We start from the raw sequence: 19728 nt of genomic DNA, 5'->3' as shown, positions 1-19728 counted from the left end.
GTGGAAAGCGTCGCTGAGGAGAGGGACGTCTGGAAGACTTTCCTCAGCCTGCTGCCCCCGTGACCCGGCCCCGGATAAGAGGATGAAAATGGATGGATGCAGGGGCGTAAATATTGATAGTGCAGGCTGTGCAGTTGCGCTGGGGCCTGTGAGTTAGGGGGCCCATAGAGAGAGTGGGCCCTCCAACAATGTTTTGGGCGGAGAATGGGTCATTTTGTGTGACTGCTACCTTAGAAATATGCCTTTGTTCAAAGAAGAACCCTCATTAGATTCAAAAAGGTGCCATTTGCTATATATGCCCTTAAAGAAGGCAAATCCATCTGTGTCATGTTTATTGTTTATAATAAAATTGTGCTTCGTCCATATAAACTGTAAAAAAAAAAAAAAAACCTATTAAGGATTAAATGAAATGAATAATTTTGTATTTTCTTTGGTGTTTTTGTCATATATAGATGCAGTGATGATTGCTGGGTAATATATAGGTACAGTAGTCTCTGTTTAATCATGTGAAAAGACGATATGTGCACAACAGCGTGCACTAGAGCCTGTTGTAACCATCTTACACCACTGGATGAGTGAGTGAGGACAAAAGCAGTAAGGCAAGTTCATTTATTCAGCAATTTTACAAGAAATTAAAATGCAAATTAGAATTAAATTAAATTAGGTTGAATCTACATACTTATAATATAATATAATAATATATAATATACACTTACAGTGTGAATAATGTCATACACTCGTCAGATTAAATTAAAAGTTATGGAGAATCAATTTCAATCTGGTTTTAAAGCTGGTGAGACTTTAACCTTTCACAGTTAACGCACTGATGACCTCACAGCCTTCACTACCAGTAGTTTAGTTTACATGACATCAGTGTCACAGAGATCTTAGTCGTCACCGAAACCCCAAACAAACAAGAAAAATATCTTGTTGTTTTCTTCCTCCTCTTTTAGTCAGCTAACAACAAAATGGTGAAATACTGCCCCCATGTGGACAGCAGTGAGACACACTCCTGAGAGATTTTGATGCATGAGAACATCACAAGTCTGAGGACAAGTTTAAATCAATGCTCTTCAGCATTTTCATTGAAAATCAGTTAATATGAATCTTAAGGCACTTGTCCAGCTGTCATGCATGAAGGCAAGTTTATTTAGACATTCATCTTGAAACCATTTTTTCTTCCTTTTTCTTGTGTTCACATCTGGAGCAGGACGATGAGTCTGACTTCACTGTGTCTTCCTCACCATCACAAGATGTTTATGTATTATATGATGTTTGTTTAGAACATAATCGGCTTTTGTGTTCAAGAAATTAGCATCATTTATTTAAACGTAGCATCAATAAATCAGGTCAGGGTCAGGTGTGGTGACTGTTACATGTGTTACATTTGTTAATAGCAGCCATGGAGGGAGGAGTTGGCACAATTACATCACAGCAGCAACCAGTGAGGTGGGACAGTGTGGACCAGATCACTGTAGTGAAGAAAAGACAAAACGTGACATGCTATACCATGACTTCTTTTCAACATGCTATACTATTACATTTTTTAACAATTTTTGTTGACGTACTATCCAATGACTTTTTGAACATTTCTTTATGACTTCATCTACAATGACTTTTGTTTCGACATACTCTACTATAAATGTTATACTGCTTGAATTATACTATAAATATTTTTTAGACAAACTATACAATGACTTTGTTTCCGACACACTATTCTATGACCTATTTTAACTTTTTTTTAACTTTTTTTTTTTTACATAGTATAGAATGACTTGTCTACATTTTTTTCGACATACTATACTATCACATTTTTCACCATACCACATTATGGCGCTGGGACGAATTTTGTCGACATTCTAGAACTTTTTGAGATACGAAACCATTTTCTTTTTTAAGAGACTACACTATATGCTCTGATGAAGGTCTTCTAGACCGAAAGCTCACATTAAAGTGTATAGCACAGATGTAAGTGTGCGGAAATCCTTTCTTTGCTTAACAGAATACACTATGACTCTTTTTGACATACGATACTATGACTTTTTTTTGATAGATTATACTATCACTTTTTTCCACATACTACACTATGACTTTTTTTGACATATTACACTGTGACTTTTGACGACATACTATACTATGAGTTTTTTTTCATGATTTTGGACGATATACTATACTATGACTTTTTTTGGTGACTTTTGACGAAATACTATACTTTGACTTTTTTTTCATGATTTTGGACGACATACTATGCTTTGACTTTTTTTGGTGACTTGACGACATACTATACTATGACTTTTTCGTGACTTTTGACGAAATACTATACTATGACTTTTTTTTCATGATTTTTGACAATATACTATACTATGACCTTTTTTTCAGGATTTTTGATGAAATACTATACTTTGACTTTTTTTCATGATTTTTGACGACATACTATACTATGACTTTTTTTCATGATTTTGGACGATATACTATACTATGACTTTTTTTGGTGACTTTTGACGAAATACTATACTTTGACTTTTTTTCATGATTTTGGACGAAATACTATACTATGACTTTTTTTGGTGACTTGACGACATACTATACTATGACTTTTTCGTGACTTTTGACGATATACTATACTATGACTTTTTTTGGTGACTTTTGATGACATACTATACTATGACTTTTTTTCATGATTTTTTGACAACATGCTTTACTATGACGTTTTTTCATGATTTTTGACGACATACTATACTATGACTTTTTTTCATGACTTTTGACGAAATACTATACTATGACTTTTTTTCATGATTTTTGACAAAATACTATACTTTGACTTTTTTTTCATGATTTTGGACGAAATACTATACTATGACTTTTTTTCATGATTTTTGACAAAATACTATACTATGACTTTTTTTCATGATTTTTGACGACATACTATACTATGACTTTTTTTCATGATTTTTGACGACATACTATACTATGACTTTTTTTCATGATTTTTGACAACATACTATACTATGACTTTTTTTCATGATTTTTGACGACATACTATACTATGACTTTTTTTCATGATTTTTTGACAACATGCTTTACTATGACTTTTTTTCATGATTTTTGACGAAATACTATACTATGACTTTTTTTCACGATTTTTTGACAACATACTATACTATGACTTTTTTTCACGATTTTTTGACAACATACTATACTATGACTTTTTTTCATGATTTTTTGACAACATGCTTTACTATGACTTTTTTTCATGATTTTTGACGAAATACTATACTATGACTTTTTTTCATGATTTTGGACGATATACTATGACTTTTTTTGGTGACTTTTGACGACATACTATACTATGACTTTTTGTTCATGATTTTGGACGATATACTATACTATGACTTTTTTTCATGATTTTTTGACAACATGCTATACTATGACTTTTTTTCATGATTTTTGACGACATACTATACTATGACTTTTTTTCATGATTTTGGACGACATGCTATACTATGACTTTTTTTCATGATTTTGGACGACATGCTATACTATGACTTTTTTTCATGATTTTGGACGAAATACTATACTATGACTTTTTTTGTGACTTTTGACGAAATACTATACTATGACTTTTTTTCATGATTTTTGACAAAATACTATACTATGACTTTTTTTCATGACTTTTGACGAAATACTATACTATGACTTTTTGTTCATGATTTTGGACGACATGCTATACTATGACTTTTTTTCATGTTTTTTGACGACATACTATACTATGACTTTTTTTCATGTTTTTTGACGACATACTATGCTATGACTTGTTTTCATAATTTTTGACAACATACTATACTATGACTTTTTTCATGATTTTTGATGACATACTATACTATGACTTTTTTTCATGTTTTTTGACGACATACTATACTATGACTTTTTTCATAATTTTTGACAACATACTATACTATGACTTTTTTCATGATTTTGGACGACATGCTATACTATGACTTCTTTGTTAATGATATTTTGATGACATACTATACTATGACTTCTTTGTTAATGATATTTTGATGACATACTATACTATGACTTTTTTTCATGATTTTGGACCACATACTATACTATGACTTCTTTGTTAATGATATTTTGATGACATACTATACTATGACTTTTTTTCATGATTTTGGACGACATACTATACTATGACTTTTTCTTCGTGACTTTTGACGAAATACTATACTATGACTTTTTTTCATGATTTTTTGACAACATGCTATACTATGACTTTTTTTCATGATTTTTTGACAACATACTATACTATGACTTTTTTTCATGATTTTTGACGACATACTATACTATGACTTTTTTTCATGATTTTTTGACAACATGCTTTACTATGACTTTTTTTCATGATTTTTGACGAAATACTATACTATGACTTTTTGTTCATGATTTTGGACGACATACTATACTATGACTTTTTTTCATGACTTTTGACGAAATACTATACTATGACTTTTTTTCATGATTTTTGACGAAATACTATACTTTGACTTTTTGTTCATGATTTTGGACGACATGCTATACTATGACTTTTTTTCATGATTTTTGACGAAATACTATACTATGACTTTTTTTTCATGATTTTGGACGACATACTATATACTATGACTTTTTTTCGTGACTTTTGACGAAATACTATACTATGACTTTTTGTTCATGATTTTGGACCACATACTATACTATGACTTTTTTTCATGACTTTTGACAACATGCTATACTATGACTTTTTCAATGATTTTGGACGACATGCTATACTATAACTTCTTTGTTAATGATATTTTGATGACATATTATACTATGACTTTTTTCATGATTTTGGACGACATGCTATACTATGACTTTTTTTCATGATTTTTGACGACATGCTATGCTATGACGTTTTTTTCATGATCTTGGATGACATGCTATACTATGACTTCTTTGTTAATGATATTTTGATGACATACTATACTATGACTTTTTTTCATGACTTTTGACAACATGCTATACTATGACTTTTTCAATGATTTTGGACGACATGCTATACTATAACTTCTTTGTTAATGATATTTTGATGACATATTATACTATGACTTTTTTCATGATTTTGGATGACATGCTATACTATGACTTTTTTCATGATTTTGGATGACATGCTATACTATGATTTTTTTTTTTCATGATTTTGGACCACATGCTATACTATGACTTTTTTCATGATTTTTGACGACATGCTATACTATGACGTTTTTTTATGATTTTTGGTGACATACTATACTGACATTTTTTTGTAACTGTTAAACTTTCAATCCTATTTTTATGACAACCTGTACTATGACTTTATCATATTTGTCTAACATTATACTATGAAATGTTTAATGATAATTTCTATTAAATTTATATGACAAACTATACTATGACATTTTTTTATCATATTTTCAAATAATACTATACAACAGATTTTTCAATGATATTTTTAAGACTTACTATACTATGACATTTTCAGTTATATAATTATTACATACTGTACTATCATGTTATTTAGACATTTTACTATGAGATGTTTCATGATCATTTTTATGACATACTATACTGTGACATTTTTATTACATTTATATGATGACATTTCTTACTCATGTTTCATTGACATGCTATACTATGATATTTTCTGATGTTTTCATGACATACTACATTCAATACATCATTTTGACATTTTTATCACTTTCTATTTTTGACATGCTGTACTTTGACTTTTCTTTATATGTTTAAAGCAAACTTTACTATGACACATTATTATATTTTTGTGACATTCTATAACATATTTCATGATATTTTTTTATGGCACATTTGTAATATTTTTATGGCATACTATACTATGTGTTTTTTAAATTAAAATGTGTAGGTGTGTTATACCATGACCTTTTTAGTTTTATGATGTACTGCAGTATGACTTTATTGATCAGGTTCTTTTTTTGGCATCCTATGATTTGTTTTATGAAAGTTGTATGAAATATTATACTATGAATTTTTTTTACAACAGTTTTGTGACATACTGTACTGTGACTTTCTTGCTGAGGTTTATATGACATACAATACTATCATTGTTTTTATTTTTATTTTTTTGCAAAATATACTACAACTTTTTTTCTAAAACATTTTTGGTATATTATACTATGATTTTTAATAATAATTTGATGACATACTTGATGATATACTTGACATACTTTAGGTTAAATTTTCACAGCTTAATACACTATGACTTTCACAGATGATTTTTTATGACATACAAAACCATGAATGAAATGTTAACGGGATAATATGACAACTTTTTCAAATTTTTATTGCATACTATGCTATGATTTATTTCAAAATAAAACTTTTATGGCGGACTATACAGTAACTTTTTTGAATAACTTAATTTACGTTATTTTGTTTTTGGTTGCTTTGGTTGTTGTTGTTTTTTTAATGCAAACAAAGCTGAGTTTGTTTGTTTTTTGACATTTTACAGGTTATACAAGTACATGTAGTGAAATTCATTGACACATTGGTCCATGGAGTTATCACAAGCTGATACTGTTCAGCTGTGCCATCTTACAGCACAAACAATATATATAGTCGATGTAAGTTCAAGTGAGTCACTGATGTGACTGGTTAAAGCTCCAAGTGGCAACAATAAGATCTGTATGTATGGGAAGGGTCTTAAACAAGCTCTTTGAAACGGTGTTAAATGTACCCCAGGATTCCTGCAGATACTTTGACATAAACTCAACACTTCTCTTTTGTCAAGAATTTTATTGTAAATTTATACAGTTCTTGAATTTAAAGTAAAACAATGACAACTTAAGCCAAATATTCTTCAATAAATACATAATGAGGACATTTTTGGCATGATAACTTATCTGATGTCAGAAGAAAGTTTGAGGAACCAAGCTGTCAAATGCATAATACTGCTTCACCATGTTGGAGTAACTGCCTGTAGTTTATTTACACAGCACCATCTAGTGGTAACCATTGAAATGTATTTCACAACCTCCCTGTTCACGACAGAGTTTCAGTTCAGTTCACACAACTTACAACTTCACAGGCTTCATTAAGACAGCACAACTGCCTTGTTCCTGCATTGCAGGAACCTTCACATTAACTCCACGAACAACTCAACTGACCAATGACATAAAGGCTTCTTGAAGTTTTCTTTCATGGCAGAAGAGAAGAGCACGAGTGAGTTCAAAAGTCCTATATAAAACAGAATTAAAGGTAGAAAGAAAAATAAAGGATAGAGTGACGAGGGAGTTGGCCATGAGCAGAGCGATGGGAACAGAAAGTGCACAGGTGATGTGATGTCGAGGTGGATGTGGAGAGGCGGAGGATGAGTGTCACAGGCTCTGGCAGCACTGCAGTTTATTGCCCTTCTGCCCGTCAGTGGTTGGGGGGACACTTATGTCGACTACGTTGTTGCCCGGAGACTCATCGTGTGCAGATCTGTCCGCTATCTGCTTCTGTGACACGATGCGGTAGATTTCTGCAGAGAGAAATGCAAGAAAGAAAAACAGAGTGATGCTCGTGATGTTTAGACTTCAGTTCTCTGTAAATGAGCTGTGGCACTGATAAAACTGCAGCCTCACATCAAAATGGTAAAACATCAAGCTAACTGAACAGCTTACATATTTCATTTCCCTGACAGTGACAGATGTTTTGTCATTTAATTCAATGCCAAATGAATTATTGTGGTAAAGGAAGACTCAGGGTTTCAACAGGTAAGAGACATTTAATGTTTTCAAGACCTTTTCAAGACGATTTTTAACCAAATTTAAGACAGATTTTTTGCTGAAGCTTCGATGCCTGTGTGTGTCACGTTTTTTCCTAGCAGATAAAAGAGACCTGGAGTCGCTGGATAAAACACACGAGGTAAAATAATTTTCCATTTGCACCAAGGTAATGGCTGTGCTGGTGACGAGTACTGCATGAGATCCAGGCTAATTCACTGAGCAGCAGACAAAACTAAATGGTACTGTCACAAACCTTTTAAACTGACATCATATGTGTAATCACTAGCACAATTCGAACTGGATGAAAAAAGTATCTGTCCCTCGCCACTGACTACCAAACATACTTTTTCCAAAGTAAGTTCCCATAGTGGTCCAAAGGAAGAGGAGGGACTTTGCCTCTGTATAGTACGTTCTGTTTTTTTAATGCTGAGGAAAATGTGTTGTATTATGACAAAGATATCCACAGACAGTGTTGCAAGTTGTACGCGCAAGTTGATATGCTTGCTTGCAAATTCAGTATGTGTTCAGTTAATGTGAAGATCGCTCTTTTCAGAGCATTTTGGACCCTGCTACATACTGCCCCCTTGTGGCGCTCCTACAGGAGGAGCAACGTGTAAATTTAGCAATATATTGATATATGTGCAGCGCTGTGTCTCAGAGAACAGCATCATATTGTCTTTTATATGAACTTGCATAATGCAGTGTTGGGTATTTCTTGTCTGTTTTATATACATATTGTTTTGTTGTACATAGACAATTGTCTGTTTTTATGTGGAACACTATGACCTCTCTCTGAGTCCTTAATAAAGTCATTATTATTATTGTTGTTATCCCTCACTTAAAGAGGCAACAGTTAGCATCTTTTCCTAAACATATCATGATGAAAATAATGTGGGTCACACAGGGCAGTGGCCACAGTAAAATCAGACTATCAGCGTTTACATAGGTTACTTAGTGGCTGTGCAATCTTTGCAATAAGCTTCTGCCACTGGTGCCGAAATTTCGCAGAAAAAACCTGCTTTACAGCAGGGAAACGCGTCATGTATTGTGAAACTGGTCAGTCAGCCAATCAGGGACTGGAGCTGGTCCTTATGAGGAGTTGGGCATGAGATAGTTGAGTCACGAGCACAATGGCAGACGGACAAAGTTTGGAGACAAGTGAAAAACGTCCTAGCAAAAGAAAAGGAGCTCCTCTGTGTGAGGAGGCAAAGAAGAGCAAAAAGGAGAGTGATAAAAGAAGAGGAAAAACAAGAGTAAACCTCAGTCAGGCGTTCAAGAGATGGAGGGAGCTCCGTGACCAAAGAGGCTTCAAAACCCATGTCCAGCTAGCTTTCTTTCTAATGGATCAGTAAGTAACACGGCTAAATGTTAGCTAGACCAGAGAGGACTGGACTGTACTGGCTGCTAGTTCATTCCTAGCTGGCCAGCATCGCAAATCGCCGCAACCCGGGAGCGGGTAGCGAGTGTTGGTCGGCTGACATCCTGGTTGCCATTCTTCGGCAGCCCTCGGACAGTGATACCCCCCTCCCTTCCTTCTGCTCTCTTCTCACGGAGGCAGCTATCCACGGACATCGCCCAGCTAAGTTACGCCCAGCTAAGTGAACACTGGACTTTGTTTCCCATTCAATTTGAGCTCTAACCAGCCGCATGGTTTCCATACGGTAGCGTTTATTCTAGAATGGGGACTGTTTACATGTGCATATTGGTATAATTCCACTGTGTCTACTGTTGTTTGTACTGATACTGTACATATTGGTGTCATTTACTGTGAGCTGTTTGTACTGGTACTGTACATATTGGTATCATTTACTGTGAGCTGTTTGTACTGGTACTGTACATATTGGTGTCATTCACTGTGAGCTGTTTGTACTGGTACTGTACATATTGGTATCATTTACTGTGAGCTGTTTGTACTGGTACTGTACATATTGGTGTCATTCACTGTGAGCTGTTTGTACTGGTACTGTACATATTGGTATCATTTACTGTGAGCTGTTTGTACTGATACTGTACATATTGGTGTCATTCACTGTGAGCTGTTTGTACTGGTACTGTACATATTGGTATCATTTACTGTGAGCTGTTTGTACTGGTACTGTACATATTGGTGTCATTTACTGTGAGCTGTTTGTACTGGTACTGTACATATTGGTATCATTTACTGTGAGCTGTTTGTACTGGTACTGTACATATTGGTGTCATTTACTGTGAGTTGTTTGTACTGGTACTGTACATATTGGTATCATTTACTGTGAGCTGTTTGTACTGGTACTGTACATATTGGTGTCATTCACTGTGAGCTGTTTGTACTGGTACTGTACATATTGGTATCATTTACTGTGAGCTGTTTGTACTGATACTGTACATATTGGTGTCATTCACTGTGAGCTGTTTGTACTGGTACTGTACATATTGGTATCATTTACTGTGAGCTGTTTGTACTGGTACTGTACATATTGGTGTCATTTACTGTGAGCTGTTTGTACTGGTACTGTACATATTGGTATCATTTACTGTGAGCTGTTTGTACTGGTACTGTACATATTGGTGTCATTTACTGTGAGTTGTTTGTACTGGTACTGTACATATTGGTATCATTTACTGTGAGCTGTTTGTACTGGTACTGTACATATTGGTGTCATTCACTGTGAGCTGTTTGTACTGGTACTGTACATATTGGTATCATTTACTGTGAGCTGTTTGTACTGATACTGTACATATTGGTGTCATTCACTGTGAGCTGTTTGTACTGGTACTGTACATATTGGTATCATTTACTGTGAGCTGTTTGTACTGGTACTGTACATATTGGTGTCATTCACTGTGAGCTGTTTGTACTGGTACTGTACATATTGGTATCATTTACTGTGAGCTGTTTGTACTGGTACTGTACATATTGGTGTCATTTACTGTGAGCTGTTTGTACTGGTACTGTACATATTGGTATCATTTACTGTGAGCTGTTTGTACTGGTACTGTACATATTGGTATCATTTACTGTGAGCTGTTTGTACTGGTACTGTACATATTGGTGTCATTTACTGTGAGTTGTTTGTACTGGTACTGTACATATTGGTATCATTTACTGTGAGCTGTTTGTACTGGTACTGTACATATTGGTATCATTTACTGTGAGTTGTTTGTACTGGTACTGTACATATTGGTATCATTTACTGTGAGCTGTTTGTACTGGTACTGTACATATTGGTATCATTTACTGTGAGCTGTTTGTACTGGTACTGTACATATTGGTATCATTTACTGTGAGCTGTTTGTACTGGTACTGTACATATTGGTGTCATTTACTGTGAGCTGTTTGTACTGGTACTGTACATATTGGTGTCATTTACTGTGAGTTGTTTGTACTGGTACTGTACATATTGGTATCATTTACTGTGAGCTGTTTGTACTGGTACTGTACATATTGGTATCATTTACTGTGAGTTGTTTGTACTGGTACTGTACATATTGGTATCATTTACTGTGAGCTGTTTGTACTGGTACTGTACATATTGGTATCATTTACTGTGAGCTGTTTGTACTGGTACTGTACATATTGGTATCATTTACTGTGAGCTGTTTGTACTGGTACTGTACATATTGGTGTCATTTACTGTGAGCTGTTTGTACTGGTACTGTACATATTGGTATCATTTACTGTGAGCTGTTTGTACTGGTACTGTACATATTGGTATCATTTACTGTGAGCTGTTTGTACTGGTACTGTACATATTGGTGTCATTTACTGTGAGCTGTTTGTACTGGTACTGTACATATTGGTATCATTTACTGTGAGCTGTTTGTACTGGTACTGTACATATTGGTATCATTTACTGTGAGCTGTTTGTACTGGTACTGTACATATTGGTATCATTCACTGTGAGCTGTTTGTACTGGTACTGTACATATTGGTGTCATTTACTGTGAGCTGTTTGTACTGGTACTGTACATATTGGTGTCATTCACTGTGAGCTGTTTGTACTGGTACTGTACATATTGGTATCATTCACTGTGAGCTGTTTGTACTGGTACTGTACATATTGGTATCATTTACTGTGAGCTGTTTGTACTGGTACTGTACATATTGGTATCATTTACTGTGAGCTGTTTGTACTGGTACTGTACATATTGGTGTCATTTACTGTGAGCTGTTTGTACTGGTACTGTACATATTGGTGTCATTCACTGTGAGCTGTTTGTACTGGTACTGTACATATTGGTATCATTTACTGTGAGCTGTTTGTACTGGTACTGTACATATTGGTATCATTTACTGTGAGCTGTTTGTACTGGTACTGTACATATTGGTATCATTCACTGTGAGCTGTTTGTACTGGTACTGTACATATTGGTGTCATTTACTGTGAGCTGTTTGTACTGGTACTGTACATATTGGTATCATTCACTGTGAGCTGTTTGTACTGGTACTGTACATATTGGTATCATTCACTGTGAGCTGTTTGTACTGGTACTGTACATATTGGTATCATTTACTGTGAGCTGTTTGTACTGGTACTGTACATATTGGTGTCATTTACTGTGAGCTGTTTGTACTGGTACTGTACATATTGGTGTCATTTACTGTGAGCTGTTTGTACTGGTACTGTACATATTGGTGTCATTTACTGTGAGCTGTTTGTACTGGTACTGTACATATTGGTATCATTTACTGTGAGTTGTTTGTACTGGTACTGTACATATTGGTATCATTTACTGTGAGCTGTTTGTACTGGTACTGTACATATTGGTATCATTTACTGTGAGTTGTTTGTACTGGTACTGTACATATTGGTATCATTTACTGTGAGCTGTTTGTACTGGTACTGTACATATTGGTATCATTCACTGTGAGCTGTTTGTACTGGTACTGTACATATTGGTGTCATTTACTGTGAGCTGTTTGTACTGGTACTGTACATATTGGTGTCATTTACTGTGAGCTGTTTGTACTGGTACTGTACATATTGGTATCATTTACTGTGAGTTGTTTGTACTGGTACTGTACATATTGGTGTCATTTACTGTGAGCTGTTTGTACTGGTACTGTACATATTGGTGTCATTTACTGTGAGCTGTTTGTACTGGTACTGTACATATTGGTATCATTCACTGTGAGCTGTTTGTACTGGTACTGTACATATTGGTGTCATTCACTGTGAGCTGTTTGTACTGGTACTGTACATATTGGTATCATTTACTGTGAGCTGTTTGTCCTGGTACTGTACATATTGGTGTCATTCACTGTGAGCTGTTTGTACTGGTACTGTACATATTGGTATCATTTACTGTGAGCTGTTTGTACTGGTACTGTACATATTGGTATCATTTACTGTGAGCTGTTTGTACTGGTACTGTACATATTGGTATCATTTACTGTGAGCTGTTTGTACTGGTACTGTACATATTGGTGTCATTCACTGTGAGCTGTTTGTACTGGTACTGTACATATTGGTATCATTTACTGTGAGCTGTTTGTACTGGTACTGTACATATTGGTATCATTTACTGTGAGCTGTTTGTACTGGTACTGTACATATTGGTGTCATTTACTGTGAGCTGTTTGTACTGGTACTGTACATATTGGTATCATTTACTGTGAGCTGTTTGTACTGGTACTGTGCATTCTGCTATAATTATTTGCATTACTATTTGTTTTTTCTTCAGATAAATCTGATAATTGTTGCTCGGTCTCTTTACTCATTTATTTAGTAGAGTGTCCACACACCTTCTCATTCTACATATACATAGAGGTATACTGGTGGCTTTACAGCCTATATTTTATTCATTATCTCTGATCCCCACGCTCAGTTTGGTTGTTGCCACAGTGCAGCACCACTGACGCTAGGTGGCGCCAAGCTAAAAGAAAAACTAATCCTATCTGTTGCCTCTTTAATGTGTGGCGTACAAATAAATAAACATTTATGACTGTTAAATTTAATAACAATACCTGAATTAAAAAATAATCAAATAAAAGCAAAACTGCTGATTTTTTTAAAAACTCACCAGCATCAGTTTAACAGCAAACAGACTTTAGATGATGAAGTTAATTCACAATGATTAAAACCAAGACGTCTTATTTGTTCCTGTGTTGCCAACAGCTCTGAGAACAACACCACTCTGCTCTCATTGTGCCAAATATTTTGCCCTGTATCACGTAATGATGTTATACTGCAAATGACCGATGTGCAACACTGAGACCTTCATCACGAGAGCGTTGCTCTTCCTACCTGTTAAAATGTTCTTGAATGCTTCTTCTACATTTGTGGAGTCCAACGCTGACGTCTCAATAAATGAGAGAGTGTTCTTTTCTATCATGGGAAGAAACGAAAGATTCATTTTTAAACATGTACAAAATATTCTACAGACTGTAAGAGCGGCTTGGCTTGCTTTATTACAACAGTTTGGATATTTACCTGCAAAGGCTCGAGCCTCATCAGTGGGCACCGCCCTGAGGTGGCGGAGGTCGCTCTTGTTCCCAACCAGCATGATGACGATGTTGTTGTCAGCGTGGTCCCTCAGCTCCTTCAACCAGCGTTCAACATTCTCATATGTCAGGTGCTTGGCGATGTCGTAAACTAGGAGAGCTCCAACTGCACCCCGGTAATACCTGATGACAGCACAGACCAGGTGAACACAGTAACAATATCTGTACTCAGTGTTTACACACACACACACACACACACAGAGGAAACACTCACGCCGAGGTGATTGCTCTGTAGCGTTCCTGTCCAGCTGTGTCCCAGATCTGAGCCTTTATCGTCTTGCCGTCCACCTGGATGCTGCGGGTGGCGAACTCCACCCCGATGGTGCTCTTGCTCTCCAGGTTGAACTCATTTCTTGTGAAGCGGGAGAGCAGGTTACTCTTCCCCACTCCAGAGTCTCCGATCAGCACGACTGTGAACAAACAAATACACACATTTCATTCAACACTTATAGTGTAATAATGTTCAAGGAAAATGTGTCTCTCAGACTTCGGATCATTCCAGCAGTTATTCGGTGATCAGGTTTAACCTCAAACTGCCTCATCTACTGCTGCTGCAGCGTGTTTCTACCTTTAACCTTAATCAATACATGACGAGGCACATTTATCCAAATGACTGATGTTCGACTGCAGAATTACAAATATCGACGTTACCGAACATCTGCCATTTTCAGGCAAAGTGAAAGTGCTGACTTGTTGTGCTGCTTTCTTTCTGAACCGAGCAATCCTTATCAGACTTTGCCCTGCTGGGAGTCATGCAGGAGGAAGCGGACAAAAACCTGCTCTTTGGGAAATCTGACTCGACAGTTTCTCAAGGCCTCTGTTCCTGTGTAACGAGTCATCAGGATATCTAATCGGTGGTGGTTTACAGCTGCCACACTGGCCTCGGCCTCGTTTTCTTCTGTACTCTAAAACTACACAGATAGATGTGATACTGTTTCCTCTGCGGTATTAAAATCCCTGCATCTAAACTTCTGTCAGTGACTTGCAAAGCCTCTCTCTTTCCTGTTAATTACAGCACTTTATGTTACAACAGCGCGCCTGTAAATCAGTCTCAGAGCAGGTCCTTGGCCCCGGGCTATCTAATGGTTATTTACCTCTGCAGCCTGAAAGGGACGGTGAGACTCTGAAAGTGATGCATCAAGACTAATACAAACACTCACATCCAGGACTCACACACCTTACTCTCCTCTACACTGTGTGATCCAGAGCTGCACTACAACTTTACAGGATACTTTGGGTTTTGTTGTTTTCCTGGAGGATCCTGACAATTAGCCACAACTGGATTTGATTTTAAATTTCTATTAATGCACTTATTTAAACTTGATTTTATTTTGTGTCTATTGTAATACCACTGTGTTGTTGTTGATGATGAGGAGGAGGAGAAGTGTGGCTGTTGGTCTTTGTCTTTTATGAGCTGCTGGAGGCTGAATTTCCCTTTGGGGATGAATAAACTTCTTTCTCTTTCTAATTTGTGAAACCACTTCCCAATACTTTTTTCCCAGTAGTATTCATTCTTGCACTGTCATTACTGCATTTGTTCATATGTTTGTCTTCAATTTGTAGTTTACATCATCTTCAGTATTCATTACTCTTCCACAGTTTTACATTTTAATTTAATCATCTTACATTTGCTCTATTGCCAATAACAGTCCTGGTGGCTCAATTATTATTTCACTGCTGTGTGTTTTTATTTCTCATGTTTATATTCTCTATCTTTCTGTAATAGTGTTTGTCATAAAACCCACTGGACGCCTACATTTCTCTCCGGATTAATAAAGCATATATCTCTCTAATTCTGCTGACATTAAGGCTATCAAGACACTTAATATCTGTATGTTTTGTAATATTTTTGTCTGGTGTGAAATGCCCCTAGCTCCTCTGCTATAGTTTTATTAGTGTACTGAATTGGTTTTATATTATTTTGCTTAATAAAGTAATATAATAAACATATTTGGAGTGGAAATATGCCCTCAGACCTCAGACTCAAAGTGGTGGATGGTAAAACAACATTACAGAAGCAGCTACATGACAGTGAACCACAGCTCTTCACACTACACGATGATTTTACGAGGCCTTCTACAGAACATACGCCACTCTTTGTACCTTAAAGGTGTGTTAAAGGTGAGGACAGCTTCTCCTCGATGGCAATAAAGTTTAATTTAATTATTGCACAAGTAACGTTTCAGCTCCACCCGTCTCACAAGCTGTTAGCCTGCAGAGCTAACGTTAACCCCCCAGCCGCCCTGCTCTCTGTCAACCCTGCAGAAGAACACAATTCACACACAGCAAACACTGACACGAGTAAACACACGTTAAGTAAAAGTAAACGTGAAGTTAACGAGAAATAACGAGTGTAGGAACAGCTAACTGCTAACAGCTAGCTCAGGAAACAGTTTAGCTAGCTACAGTTAGCCGCCACCACCAGCTGGTATTAGAACTGACCACTGACGTTAGCACAGCTAGCAGTTAGCATGCTAGCCTCAGCCTGGCTGGTTTCCTTGTCAAACAGCATCCAACAAGTTCACCTGTGAGCAGTTTCTGCTCCGCTCACCTTTGAAGAGGAAATCATACTCGTCGTCTCTGTTCCCCATTGTTTGGCGCGACCACCTTTGTCAGACTGCGGTGATGACAGCAGATATCTCCCTGCCCTCAGACCAGGCTGCCGAGCCAAGATGACACAAGACAATGCGCACATTGCGCAGGAAGGGCAGAGCTGCTGAGAGTTGCGTTAACGCAACACAGTCATGTGATCTACCGGCAAATGGCTCCAGGTACGGTTAGTTATTAAAGAGTCATAAATTAAAGGGGACTGTGGCCCAGGTGTAGTCAGAGTCACTCCTGTTACACAGCAACATCTCTGTCCCCATGGATTACTTCTGTAACATATATATTAAAGTCTTCTTTATCACATAAACTGAAATATATATATATGTACACACGCTCAGCGGCCACTTTATTAGGTACACCTGTTCAACTGTTCATTAACACAAATATCTAATCAGCCAATCAGGTGTCAGCAGCTCATTAACATTTGATGAAGAAAGGTGACTGGAGGTGAGAAGAACTTGGGAAACAAGTTTAGATGAGAGAGACATGGCTGAAAAGAGTTTGTGTGAACAGCTCGTCCACACGCGTGTTTTCACACAGTGATTCAAAATGGTGGCCTGCTTCTGGTAAGTCAGTAAAATGTATTTGTACAGCACTTCTCACAGAGAGGACTCACAAAGTGCTTCACAGGATTAAAATACAAACAAGAATACATACATAGCCTACAAACATACAGGTCACAGGTCACATACAGAGACACAAAACTACATCACTTAAGACAAGTTAAAGAATGTCTGCCTAAGATGCTTCTTAAAAATATCGACCAAAGCTGCGGCTCTCAAATTCTGTGGGAGGGTGTTCCACAGTCTGGGCACAATGGACTCAAAGCCCGGTCACCTCTAGTTCTGAGCCTAGTGTGAGGAACTGCCAACAGGCCGCGATCGGCCGACCTAAGTGTCCTACTGGGAACATATACATGCAGCAGGTCAGACAGATACTCAGGTGCCTGATCATGAAGGGCTCTGAATGGTAAAACAAGGATTTTGAACTGGATCCTAAAGCTGACAGGAAGCCAGTGTAGGGAGGCCAGGACGGGAGTCATGTGGCAGTTTTTGGGTGATTTGGTGAACAGCCTGGCAGCGGCATTCTGTGTGATCTACATAAGTTTTACTGAGACACATGAAAAGAGAGTTGCAGTAATCCAGACGTGATGACACAAAGGCGTGAATGATCATTTCCAGTTCAGCATGTGATACAACAGATCTCAGTTTTGCAATGTTCTTAAGGTGGAAAAAGCATGTACGGGTCAACATGTGAATGTGTTTGGCCTGGTCAAAAACAACTCCGAGATTTCTCAGGTTAGAGCGGATATTTGAATTCAGGGACCCAATACAGCTCGCCACCCTAGAAGCAGTACAGTCAGGAGCGGCAACAGTTCTAAACTGTGGCAACATATAAATAAACTAACCAACTCAAGTAAGCAAAAGCACCCTAAAATAAACTGCCTCAAAGTTTGTGATAAAGTTATTGATAGTAATGAGTCTATTGCAAATGGTCTTAATAGTTTTTTATTGAGTCTGTACAAGAATTAGCAAGTAATTTTAAATCTACTGGGTCATCTCCTGAAGAATTTGAGCATGATCATACAGACTCCTTTTACATAAAAGAGGCATCCCATGATTAAAAAAGTGATTGCAAACATGAGTAACTCCATGTCTAAGGATACCCATAACTTAAATGTTGCATTTATCAAGAAATATCTGAGCTGTCTGTTGGAGCCAATTACTTACTTAGTAAACCTGTCAATACAAACAAAAATTTTCCCAGAGAGCTGGAAAACTGCAATAATTACCTCAGTTTATAAATCAGGAGACAAAGACTTAGCAAGTAATTACAGTCCTATTGCCATCCTCCCTGTAGTCTCAAAAGTTCTGGAGAAGATTGTAGCTGAACAACTAATGGAATACTTAGACTCTAACCAACTGCTTTACCCACAGCAGTTTGGATTTAGACAAAAATATTCCACAGAAACAGCAAACTGTTATCTGCTGGAGAAGATCAAAGCCTCTCTGGATAAAGGAAATGTTGTAGGGGCAGTGTTCTTGGATCTAAAAAAGGCCTTTGATCACTGTTAACCACAGCATTGCTTTGAAGCTTTGAAGTGGCTCAAATCATATCTGGGGGGGAGACAGCAATGTGTCAGGATCAATGGGGGGAAGTCACATATGAATGCAAACAGCATGGGAGTACCGCAAGGGTCTGTTCTTGGTCCATTGTTGTTCACAGTAAATATCAACGACCTACCAAGCTGCTGTTCAGATGTCAACTGCCAGATGTACGCTGATGACACGGTCATCCATGTTTCCACTAAAACACCCAGCCTGGCATGTGAGCATCTGACGCAGGCTTTATTGAACATCTCTGAATGGCTCGAGTTATCCCATCTAATTCTTAATGTCAAAAAAACTGTATCCATGTGCTTCTCCATGTGTAATAGGCCCGCATATGATGTATTTGAGGTCAGGATTAAGAAGGAAATCATCGATGAAGTGAATGAAGTCAAGTACCTAGGCATCATTTTGGACAAGAACTTAAAGTTCGATAGTCAGGTTAAGTACATCTGTAACAAGGTTAGACCAAATCTTAACTGCTTTCGTTTTATTAGAAGGAACCTGTCACATCAAGCTGCAAAACTGTACATGCATGCAATGATTTTTTCCTATTTGTCATATTGCATTACATCATGGTCACAAGCTTCTTCAACCACATTAAAACCATAATCTCAATATACAAGCAGGCAATAAAAATCATGGACCGGAAGCCAATGAGATGGCATCACTGCCACATTTTAAGAAAACACAACTTTCTCACCTTTGAAAATTTTATGAATTTTAGTAC

General features: G+C 36.8%; 1 protein-coding gene across 1 annotated transcript; it reads right to left on the bottom strand.

Moving 5' to 3' along the window:
• Positions 1–6805: 6805 nt before the first annotated feature.
• On the bottom strand, positions 6806–16994 carry LOC125896009 (ras-related protein Rab-11B). The gene is made up of 5 exons (XM_049588297.1): positions 16835–16994; positions 14498–14693; positions 14213–14406; positions 14027–14107; positions 6806–7552 (listed from the first exon to the last, which is right to left on the bottom strand). The coding sequence occupies exons 1-5, from the start codon at positions 16872–16874 to the stop codon at positions 7407–7409; spliced, it is 657 nt and encodes a 218-aa protein (XP_049444254.1). The 5' UTR covers positions 16875–16994; the 3' UTR covers positions 6806–7406.
• Positions 16995–19728: the final 2734 nt, after the last annotated feature.

The sequence above is a fragment of the Epinephelus fuscoguttatus genome, linkage group LG10 (genome assembly GCF_011397635.1).
Source record: "Epinephelus fuscoguttatus linkage group LG10, E.fuscoguttatus.final_Chr_v1".
NCBI lineage: Eukaryota > Metazoa > Chordata > Actinopteri > Perciformes > Serranidae > Epinephelus > Epinephelus fuscoguttatus.
Note: the sequence above shows the minus strand (reverse complement) of the source record. Positions and strands in the feature narration are given on the sequence as shown.

Coding starts and splice junctions, on each gene's coding strand:
- LOC125896009 (XM_049588297.1), bottom strand. CDS start 16,874: ATGGGGAACAGAGACGACGAGTATGATTTCCTCTTCAAAG. Junction 14,407..14,497: donor TACAGAGCAATCACCTCGGC/GTGAGTGTTTCC, acceptor TGCTGTCATCAG/GTATTACCGGGGTGCAGTTG. Junction 7,553..14,026: donor ATTCAAGAACATTTTAACAG/GTAGGAAGAGCA, acceptor TTCTCTCTGCAG/AAATCTACCGCATCGTGTCA.